The sequence below is a fragment of the Hesperophylax consimilis genome, chromosome 6 (genome assembly GCF_061612785.1).
Source record: "Hesperophylax consimilis isolate HC1 chromosome 6, BYU_Hcon_1.0, whole genome shotgun sequence".
Taxonomy (NCBI): domain Eukaryota; kingdom Metazoa; phylum Arthropoda; class Insecta; order Trichoptera; family Limnephilidae; genus Hesperophylax; species Hesperophylax consimilis.
Window position 1 is genome coordinate 23,883,964 of NC_142841.1, and position 12,114 is coordinate 23,896,077.

Genomic DNA, 12,114 nt, shown 5'->3' on the forward strand with positions numbered 1-12,114 from the left:
TGTGACTGGGAAGTAAATTATGAACACTTATAAAAGTGTCTTAACTAAATACGTAAACAAAATATTCGACTCTGAAAATAGAAGAAATTTTTTTTTGCCAAATTTGGACTTCGCAAATTTGTTCATAACGTGGCGAGTAATTTGCGCTCCCATGTAAAAATGTCTATTCATTCAAAAGCAGATTTTACTTTTAAAAACTAAATGGTGATATTATAATGCGAGATGCCTATATACTGTCAGATTGATTTATTGACGAATCACAGTCAGCTTTACCCCCTTCGTTCTTCAACAGTTGATTTTACCCCTCACCTTTAATTAGAAATTAATATTCTATATATTCATGTCTGTGGTTTTGATGAATATTATTTATATTGAAAACGGTATCAAAAGAAGTTAACAGTCTTAGCCATATTTTGACAGAAGGTCAGAGTATTTCTACTAAATAATAGTATTTCTACTGTAATAAAATTAATATTTCTGAACTTATCTTAAACTAAAAACTGCTTTTGAAAGGTGATAAATACATTTTATTATCTGTATATAAATAAAAATGTAAATGTTCGTTTGTTCAAAATCTTAAATCTCCAAAAGTTCTTCACTGATTGCTTTGAAATTTTGAGACGACGTTGCATTTGAATAAGCATGTGTTTTTATATATCTATACTATATAGATGTCGCCTGTGGCGGCGCCTGGCACGAGTAAAAATTAGACGCCCCTTGTCAAAACCGACGCCTAGGTTTGTGTAGCGCAATTTTTGTGAAAAACAATCTCAATGACCATGTGTTACTGTAGGTGTGATTGCTCCAATTGCGTAAGGCCGGCCCTGCACCTGTGACAGGTAAAAACATGCTTTTTGTGAAAAAACAGCGCCATCTGTTGGACGTAAAAGCAACACGCTTTATTTTTTCTCTGTCTGTACAGACAGACTGAGCCACAGCAACGCGTGGCGGGGTACAGCTGGTTATAAATAAAAATATAATTTAGATATATTAAAATTTTTAACGCACGTTTTTCTTAACTAAAATTACTGATAACGAAAAAATATTAAAAACACACTCATTTTATTAGACAAATGTATTACAAACGTTTTTTGTCATTTCATACATAAATAATTAATAAAAAATTCACAAAATTTCAAATTTTTTTTTTCACATTGCGTTCAGAACCTTTGATTTAATAAAGGTGCACATTTTAATTCTTCTATGGTTAACTTCTATGACCAAACGAGTTGTTCCCAAAAGTCAACAAATTATTAGCCTGAAGGATTAAGCGGAAAACTTGACATTGAAGGGTTCGGCGATTATTCAAATTTCGAAATAAGATCATTTTTGATCTTTTTCCTCATCCATTATTGAAGATTTTAAGTGAAAAAATAATTTAAGATATTCCATTTAATCGGTATTATTTCCAAAGCCTTGGACTAGTAACACTTGTAATAAAAACATGTATTTCCCGTGGATAAATAACATTCCGATGACACAATAACCATGAAATTGGTCAGATTGTTAAAATATTATGCAAATATTAACAAATTCAAATATGAGGTTAATTTTATGGGGAGATATTGTACAATTTGTAATGGGAACATAAACTCATTGTAAAATAAAAACATGAAAATCATGCTTCATACAAATAATATTTACAGCCAAACTGTGACGCTGGTAATAATAATAGTTGGTTAAATATGATAAACAATCAAATGATATCAGTACAGTAGTAGCAAATGCATCTTGTTAAATATTTCATAATATACAATAATATTTAATTACATTTGTTGAAAGAAATAAATAATCTGATGTCCCTAAGAAAGTCATTAGAAAATTGTTGCATGCGTAAAATATATACAAACAGTAGGCGTTAGACAAACCACAAACACCTCAGTGAAATTTTTGGTACCGTCAAGTACAAAACATTATTAATATTGGTGAGTCCAGTGTTAGAAGATTTGTCATTAACTGGATTTAATACAGAACTTTTCTTGTGAATGTTTTTAGTTTGTGTCGGGGATTTTAACAAAACAAATGATTATTAAAATCATATCAGCGTACAAAACAGGGGACACCATAACTACAATATTATAATGCATATCACTGTGTGAACGCATTACCAATATTATAAAAATTAATGATATTTATAATACTAATTATAAGTGTAATTTGCTTATTTTGTTAAAATCTTCCAAATTTTATATTTAGAATTGTGTTGGTAATGCATTAACAAGGTGATATGTTAGTATACAACACAAACATATTTGAACCAACACTAAGATTTATTGATTGCTTTTTTAGACTATTTACTGGTATCGATATTATTGTAAAAATATATCAAGGGTGAAACAGAGATGAAAGATCTGCAAAAAGCATTTCAAGTTCAACATTTTAGATGCTGTTCTGTTATCTGAATGAAAGTGGTTGAAGGAAAGTGCAGTTTGTTTATCAGCGTGGCGTGTTGGTGTGGCGCATGCAGGTTGGTTGGCTGGCTGGATATTTATTTGTTAGCAAGCAGTGTTGGGTGAAGTAAGTGGGGTGATGGGGTTGTGGGGTGCATACGTACCCCAACTGGACCTGGGCGAAGTTTCTATGAGTGTCTTCACTAATGAGGGCGCGCGTCATAGATTCGGTGGGGTGGAGCCCCCCCTCTTGCTGACACACAATACAAACAACAACATTACAACATGAAGCCCCACACATTCAGGATATCAACTCTGTCCTCTCAAGTTCCAGGTCATAGTGTTTTGCTTGAACCGCATCAGGACGTGAAACCCATAAACCGTTTAAAAACAAAGTCAAGCAACATTTAGGGACTTCAAACAACAATGAGATATTGCTCACACGACCAGAGTATTATTATATTATGTTTAATGCACCGTCATGGCATGGAGTCACCATTGTCACTAAACTGATAATGTTATTAGCAGACCAAAAACGTTATAAAAACTATTTCAACAAAAAGCCAAAACAAAGTTATGTAGTCATAAGCCTATTCAATACACACACCTTATGCATCAAAGTAAAATGTTATGTTAATTAGAAATTAGACTGTTTTAATTAAAATAAAAAGATTCCTCATTAGGTTATAGAAAGTTAAGATAAGCGCATAAAGTAAGGAGCATTTTGATAAGGAATTCATCTCAGCCATCACTGCATATCCTTTGTGAGAAAAACAATCCATTCCTATTCTTGCGTTCAAAGTTCCAATAGGGACAAATCATTATCCTTCAAAATAACAACAGAAACCTGATTTGATAAATGAAATATTTATAAGTCGGAATGTAGTGTAGTCATGTAGTGTACTACGGAGGATTATTTGTACAACACCACCACTATGGGATATACATAGGGAATTAATAAAATACATCACCCTACTACAACCATCATTGTACCAATATACATTTTCTTGGTAGTAGGGAAGTAAAATAAAACAAATTAAAAATAACCTTAGCCACTCGAGCGATCGTGTTAATAATTGAAATACAAGTCCAGCAACCGGGATTTCCGAGTGTTCGATTAGGAAATTTCCCACCCTCATTAAAAAAATCATACCATGGAATTTTAATACAGAGACATATAAACTGATTATAGTTCTGTATAGCCAATGAATCCACCTATATTTTACTATTTATCCCATATTTTAAGGATTTATTAAAAAAATATTAAAAAATGGAAAACTTTATAAAAGTGCGAATTCTACGTGTTAGTTCCTTTAAAATTGTGGTATGTGGTACTTATTCAGGTCAACATTGAATATTTTCTATTTATCTATATTGTCTATGGTCTATTTAATAATCACAGATACAAATATATATATATTAGAAGACTCAATTTTTATTCGAAAACAGCTGTGCGAGTATTATATGAAAAAATATTTTATAGAATTTGGGTTTGCAGACTGTCAAAATGGAATGCATTAAATTAGGATATTTAATAAATTTACCACAAAATCGGAAAGTATTTTCTCAGCTTTTTTCTAACGCAAACTGCAGTTTGCGTGAAGTTTTGACATTTTAAAAATGTTTTGCAAGAGGTAGATAAATTTATCACATTATGGCAAGAGATCACTTAACACATTTTGCAAACTTGCAATCATAATACATATGCCAAAGATTGTTCGAGTGGTTAGTAAAGTTTCTTAGTGATTGAATCAAGTTGTAGTTTTTTATATGAAAAAACATAGTTTTTTTATAATAAAAAAGCATGACAAAAGAAAACCAAATTATTCACAATCACACTTTGGAAAAACGAACAGACAACACAATAATGAGCCATAAAATTCAACAAGAAATATTCAAAATACCCTTATGTCAGATTCTAAGGTTAGGTTGTTTCACAAAATTTGAACAATTCATCAAATTTCAAAGCTGATTTTCAAGTTACGTGAAGGTCTTATTTAAGTTCTGTTATTATATAATTATTGGCTAGTTGTTTAACAAAACTGAAATAATAACAGAACTTGAATAGAACCTTCACGGAACTTGAATAGAGCCTTCACAGAACTTGAAAATCAACTTTGATATTCAACAGATTGTTCAAATTCTGTGAAAAAAACCCGTCAAAATAATCCCACAAATAATAAGTAAAATAAATGTGAAAATTGAGTTTTAATAATTATTTGAACTACTACAATGGAAAGATTATAACAAAAGCATGCACTCTACTAATCAAATTTAACTGATAAAATATTCACAATAGGGAAATAAAATAAGCACATAATGTAAGAATATAATTTTATAAAAGCATTAAGTGTTCTAGTGTCTACAAAGGTTTTAAACAGTTGAACCACACGAGAAGCATTACAATAACCTCCTAATGAATTGTTTGGGACATCAGTTTGTTGCAAGATACTTGCTTCTTAAGTAACATCACTCAATTTGTATTGTTATCAATGATTCATCAACCAGGATTATTAGGAATACACTCAGGCAAAAAGACGCAACATACTCATTAACAATACTTCAAGTGAAGCATTCAACACGTGGGGGATATTAGTTATAAACTAAAAAAAAAACAAAAACTTGCAGCAATTAACGCAGAAAGCCAAACTTGATTTTATTTTGTGTTAGTATAGATTTCGGCAAAGTGAAACAATATTGTTATTGGTGGTTGCTTATTTTGTTTCTATTAAAAATATATAAATAATATGTACTGGGTTATAGGTAAATTACAAGTAAATATAACTTTACCACGGAGAACTATGCTCGGAGTCAAAAAATTAAATGTTGAGAATGCCTACATACTTAGTAACCTAGGTAGATCTTTGTTGGTTGTCGCAAAAATGGATCTTGTTGGACTAATTATGGGATTAAAGGTAAGTCTTAATACAGAATTTCACCGCATATACAATATGTACAATATTAAGTATAAAACATCTATCTATACTACTATTGTAAAACCAAGCTGGAATACCCCTTGGAAGGGAGAGAACAAAATCTTAGTAAAGGAGTTCTGCACAAGTGCTTGCTGTTCAAGTGTTCATTGAAAGAAACGGGGGAGAGGGACAGAGTGAGTGGCTGCAGAATCTTGCCTGAGTGGAGTTCGATACTGTCCGGTCTCAGCGTCGCAGTACAACCGCTGGAAAAACAAACAACAAGCGACATACTTTTCAGTCAAGTTTCATTTTAATCTGCGCGGCGTTTCCGCTTACATTGACCTAAAGCTGTTTAATCTGCCAATGACATCCACTAAAACAAAATACATACTCCATAGTATCAAATAAATATTTCAATCAAATTAATTAAGTAAAGTTTTTCGGTATTCGTTTGTAACTGATGAAGCGAGAGTATTCCGGAATGTAGATGTCACGTGAGCAAATAGATTAGCTGCGAAAGACATGACCGAAGTATTGCCGCTGTCGAGAGAAAAGAAAAAAGAGAACAGGAGGTAGTGTTACCATACCCCAACTTTAAGGCCTGGCCTCCTGCACGCAGCCCCTCCTCGCCTAGCAATGTTACTTGTTCCTCCTCGCGCGCAGGGTCTGCCATCTTGGGAAATAACACCTCCTACATTATATATTTACATCGGCTAACCCTACCATAAATAAATAATACCAAGTCCATTCCAACCGGACATCCTTAAATACTATTTTTTTACAGCGTGTTAGAAAATAAAATATCTTAAATTGAAAATTATAAAATATTGTGTAACTTTATATTCATCTTATCTAGGACAATTATTTTGGTTTTACTTTTATGCATTAGACGAGAGACATTAAATGGCATTGATATTAAATAGCTTAAGCTTAAAACATTAAAATAATCAAATACACCAAATAAACTAAGTCATTTTAAATATTTATATATTTCAATCACACTCACAAATGTATGCTCATAACATAATCAGTCTATTAAATGGAGACCCCAATGCAACATTTTTTTATGTTTTTTTGTTTAATACTAGAAAATTAATGTTCATACAGAAACTTCACAAATAACTTCAGTTCTAGGTAATTCTAATTCCAAGTAGTTAACCCTTTCAGACTGTGTTATATTTGAAAATACATAGATTTCAGATTTTCTTTCCTCTAGAATTAAAATTGGCATTCTTCGTTTTCTAATTGCTGGCATAACTGGCTTTGCGTACTATTTTTCAAATTGGATTTTAGCTACTAGTTCAGGCGGTAGTCATTTTAATATTTTGAAAGGTGATTTTTATGTTTAATCTCGACCAAATTTATTCTACAGATTTTTTTGTGATATAAAAAATTTTGAGAGTAATTTTTCAATGTTTAATTTTTAAGTGTTTTTTTTTAAATTTAATAATATGTTATTTTTAACAAAAAATTTCAAATATATCTACCAATTATTATCAAGCATCAAATATATTGAGCGCCCGTGAGGTGATTTTTCACAAAAACGGTGCTATATAAATTAGCCATATATTATTATGTTCTACCACGGCCAGTTTTAATTGAGGTTTAAAAGGGTTAAATACACAGAAATCATACATAAGGAAAAATTTTCAATAGCAAAACACATCTCATAAATTGACTGATGACTTCATGGCAGATTCCGCTACAAACGAGGTAGCATGGTTAAAAGTTTTTTCATTTGTTTTATGAAGTAGCATTTAATTATAATATATGATAAAAGTGATGCCTAAAGTGCTGGTAAACGAGCAAGATAAAATGCCTATTGTTGCCTATTGCTATTGCTGAACAACTGTCTTGGCCAATAGTCTTGCCGGGCAAGGTGTTGGGCATCGTATTGTTGTATCCCGTCAAGATTGCCATAGTGTAGAAGACAAATTCACAACACAAAAAAATTATCTCCTACCCTAACTCCAACAAACTTGTACAAAATTTTAAAAATCGTGAAATTATTAATTAATATTAATCACATTCGACAGTTTTGGTAGCAAAATAGGCGTTAAACAAAAATGCACATAATATGTAACAGAACGAAAAGGAAATAGATTTGGCCGAGCAATATTGTTGTAAAATCGGCAATATGTTGACAATAAGCAATACAAAACAATCTTGCTGACAATACGGAAATCTTGATGGAAATTGTTTCAAAAAGTTACTAGTTTACCAGAGCCTTAAGGGAATGTTGTGTTGCAGAATTTAATAAATACGTTATAAACAAGAAGTACAATTGGGAAGTTTCTGTAGAAAGATTGGCATCCTGAATCAATTCAATTTCAATAGGACTAGAAATATGTGTTTTAATTATGTACGGTAGTGACATGCATTACTCTAAGACCAAAGTACGCTGTGTGCAGTTTTTGGTATTAATAATACTGCATTGAATATTTGAAAATTATAATTTCATTATCATTTCCCCCTGATTGTTGTGACCAACTGAATAAATTAGCGAACAAATTCCTTACCAAATTCATGGAAAAAATTAATTTGGATTTTTTTATTAGGTTAAGCACAGCTTTTCAGCCTTTATGGATTGCACGCCACTAATGCAAGGGCATTCAGCATTAAAAAGAACTATATACCGCTATGAAATATTGGTGTGAGAAATTTGATAAATCTTAAATGGATATAACGTTGCAATTGAACATTTTAGTTGGACAAGGGGACACAGTGGTTCAAACATCAATATTTGGAACAAGTAGCGTCCGTCTGTGAATATTTTATTAATAGCGTTAATAAAAAAAATAAGAGGTGCTGCGATAAACCGATATTAGTTATTTTAGAGCTAGGAAATGGTAAGCTCTTCTTTATGATTGAAATAAAACCAAGTGTTGCCTGTTCTGTCATCTCGCCTATACTTACACAAAGGTAACAAGATGCAGAGGCAAAGTGTTGGAAGAAGGGGCCATATCATTGATAACCAAAGCACCAACGGACTGATCCTATTATATACAGACGTATCAGCATGTACCTAAAAGATTTTAAACAGCGATTCGCGAGCATATTTGAAGTTAAAAATGTGGACGTCATTTTGCTGTTTGATGACATTTTTTAAAGTGAAAAACAAAAAAAATTTCTTCCACACGTCCAATCATACTCCTTCACATGTATCACATGACACAAGCTCTGTCACATTTATGCAGTGCTGCTGGAATGTTACCCAGTGGCAACGTGTGATGGGAAAAAAAATGGTTTTTAATTTTTTTTTAAATGTCATTGGACAGCATAATAACATCTACATTTTTTACTCCAAATATGGTCAGGAATCGCTGGTTAAAATCCTTCAGGTACATACTGTTACACTCTGTACATTCGGTTCAAAGTGGAGAACATAATTAAAGATTGAATAATAAGTTAACTGAGGCAGCGTTGGACAATTTTTAATGTAAAACTATCTGTTTTAATAAATTTACAAAAATAATATATTTCACATAAAATAAAGGCTGTGAACTAACCAAACACACAAATTAAAAGTTCATTATCATTAATAAATACTAGACAGTAGCCTTCCAAGCTTAAAATATTTGGAAAATTAATCCACAGCTAAATCAATTCATCACATGATATGATAAATCGTCATTTGTAAAGATAATAAATACGTTTTTCCAAAAAAAAAATTTTACACTGCAAGAAACCCAAGTCAATGTTTTAACTTGTCCATATTTTATCTAATATGATGGATTGATAAAAATAAAGCACAAAAAACTGAATTTTAATCAAATTTCACATAAAAAGTCTACTGTAAAGAATTAAACGCTCAATCCCAATGACTGATAGCAAGTTTTATAATCCATTGGATTAATAATTAAATTCAACAAAAAGTTCATCGGTAAACAAAAAAATAATTACCCATTGAAGATTTTTTCATTTGATAAAAAACTTAAGATTATACATTCAATTCTTTTGAAATATAAATGAATGCTTGGCATTACATCATTATTTCATTATTAATGTAAGTCCTGTACAAGGTTACTTATTTCTTATGGCTAATCATTACGTCCAAACAATACAATAGTTAGACTGCCGAATGGATTCAATGTTAAGTATTGTAAAACTTACCTCATCGAAGAAAACTTGAGTTTTACGCAAAATGTGCTTCAACTCCGTCAGTTCCAGGAAGTTGCGCTTAAGAGCTTCAGCATTCTGGTTTACCTCACGGAGTTCATTCTCCAGCTTTTCAAAGGTCGCCTGAAATAAAAATTTGCATAATTATGACACCTGCTCGGGCTGTTGGGACAAACAGGAAAAATTCAATGGAAACCACTGAATATGTACAAATTACTGAATTTAATTTTTAATATATTGTCCTTCACATTAGAGATAAGTTTCGAATTCACAGCGTTTTTTAATGTTATGAAAAAAAGTATGTAAATATGATTATGTATGATTTTTATTTCTTCTCATTTAAACATTCTTTGATCTCAGAAATAGGATATGGGTCACACCCTATCTATCTTATCCATATAATAATGCATGTTTAAATAGGATAAGGGTCACACCCTATCTTTCCAATCCATATAATAATGCATGTTTAAATAGGATAAGGGTCACATCCTATCTATCCTATCCATACAATAATGCATGTTTAAATAGGATAAGGGTCACACCCTATCTTTCCAATCCATATAATAATGCATGTTTAAATAGGATAAGGGTCACATCCTATCTATCCTATCCATACAATAATGCATGTTTAAATAGGATAAGGGTCACACCCTATCTTTCCAATCCATATAATAATGCATGTTTACATAGGATAAGGGTCACACCCTATCTTTCCAATCCATATAATAATGCATGTTTAAATAGGATAAGGGTCACACCCTATCTTTCCAATCCATATAATAATGCATGTTTAAATAGGATAAGGGTCACATCCTATCTATCCTATCCATACAATAATGCATGTTTAAATAGGATAAGGGTCACACCCTATCTTTCCAATCCATATAATAATGCATGTTTAAATAGGATAAGGGTCACATCCTATCTATCCTATCCATACAATAATGCATGTTTAAATAGGATAAGGGTCACACCCTATCTTTCCAATCCATATAATAATGCATGTTTACATAGGATAAGGGTCACATCCTATCTATCCTATCCATACAATAATGCATGTTTAAAAAATATATTTTGAAATAACCTTTTTTAAGATATACAAAATATGGTAATGTAAAAAGGTAAATTTAAAAATATGGGGGTACCAGATATTTTATTTAATCTCAAAGTGGGCGGTGGTCGAAATAAGTTTGAGAATCTGTGGTGTACGTAGTGTTTTGAGCAGTGAGGTTGTGTGGGGTTTTTGTTTGAATCATGCGATTCAATTTCAATTGATTTTCTAGTTTTTTTTCTTATTTTTATATTATTTCTTTGCATTTTTTTTTTTAATGAAAGATAAACATTCCCCGGCTATGAATAACCTGACAATATTTGAAAATCTCCTACTACCACCACAGTAAGCGGAAAATGTTGCTTGTGTTGTGATGGAGGGCTTAGCTGGCTGAGGAATTGAACACACTACGCCTGGGTGGGACCCAAACGCAATGTCAACTCAGCCACCGACCGGTCATTAGGCATTATTAATTTTTCATTCATTAACACCATTCCTCTTATTACGCTCTGCTATGCTAGAACAGCTGTTCTGCCATGTGGCATCTTGAACAAGTCATGGCGACGACTACAGCTAAAGTTTTCAGACATGTATAAGCCTACAATTCCAAAAGGAATAGGCTATAAATAGTATTACATATTTGCTTAACTGATAAAAATCCTTTTCAGACTTATTTATAAATATATGTATTAATGATTAAAACACGTAAAACATCATCCCAAGATATGATTTGTGCAAATACTAAGGTTTTGTTTATATGAAAGTTGTACAAGTGATGATTAAGTAATCTACTTAGTAATCACATGATATGACTAAATGGAACTAAACCAATGTGTCATTGAAATATGGGCGTCGCAATATATATTATTATTATTATTGAACAACTAGCTGTACCCCGCCACGCGTAGCTGTGGCTCAGTCTGCATGTGCAAATTGATAAACAAAACTCCATGTTGCTTTTACGTCCAACAGATGGCGCTGTTTTTTTATTATTTAAAAAAAGCATGTTTGTCCGACAGATTACGCTGTTTTTACCTCTCACATGTGACATCTAAATAATATGGGTATATAAAAACATACGCATATTTGAATTCAACGTTATGTAAAAATTTCAAAGCAATCGGAGGAGAACTTTCGGAGATTTAAGATTTTGAAGAAACAAACATTAAAATTTTTATTTATGTAGATTTTACGACTTTTTCCCTGTCATCATCATCATCGTCCGTAATCATCTTACAACTGCGCAACTTCAAAATAAACGCTGTAACACAACAACCTATCATCTTTCATTCACTCGCTACCTGATCTCCAAATAACTATAAGAACAAAGTAAATATAAAACATTGTACGTAATAAAAGCAGGCAATGCATTGAGCTGGTTTTATCAATAAGCCTAGGTGTTTTTGGTCAGATAACAAATCGGGAAGAGAAAAAAGAAACAGTTGTTTTATTGACCAATAAACATGAAAATGATATGATTTTTAACACAAATTAATTTGACTCAATCGACCTATACTAAAAGCAGTAGTAGCAACATGTGTTTTTTTCAGAATTTTTATTAAAAACTATTTCAATTTGAATTTTGTTTTGATGAATGAATGCAAATCTTGGAAGTGAAAATTAGCCCACTTCCTGACAT

At 31.7% G+C, this 12,114-nt stretch overlaps 1 protein-coding gene across 3 annotated transcripts in view; it reads right to left on the reverse strand.

The window, feature by feature from the left end:
- The window catches only part of LOC149423102 (V-type proton ATPase 116 kDa subunit a 1-like), a 33,253-nt gene that overhangs the window by 15,989 nt on the left and 5,150 nt on the right, over nucleotides 1–12,114 (reverse strand). Inside the window, exons 3-4 of one of the 3 annotated variants that reach the window (XM_089632481.1) lie at nucleotides 9,419–9,547; nucleotides 2,555–2,643 (exon numbers count right to left, since the gene is read on the reverse strand). In XM_089632481.1, the coding sequence (XP_089488607.1) occupies nucleotides 2,555–2,643; nucleotides 9,419–9,547 (218 nt within the window). Of the gene's footprint in view, nucleotides 1–2,554; nucleotides 2,644–5,892; nucleotides 5,979–8,221; nucleotides 8,302–9,418; nucleotides 9,548–12,114 lie in introns of all 3 variants that reach the window. The other 2 variants (XM_089632484.1, XM_089632482.1) reach the window with 2 other exon arrangements.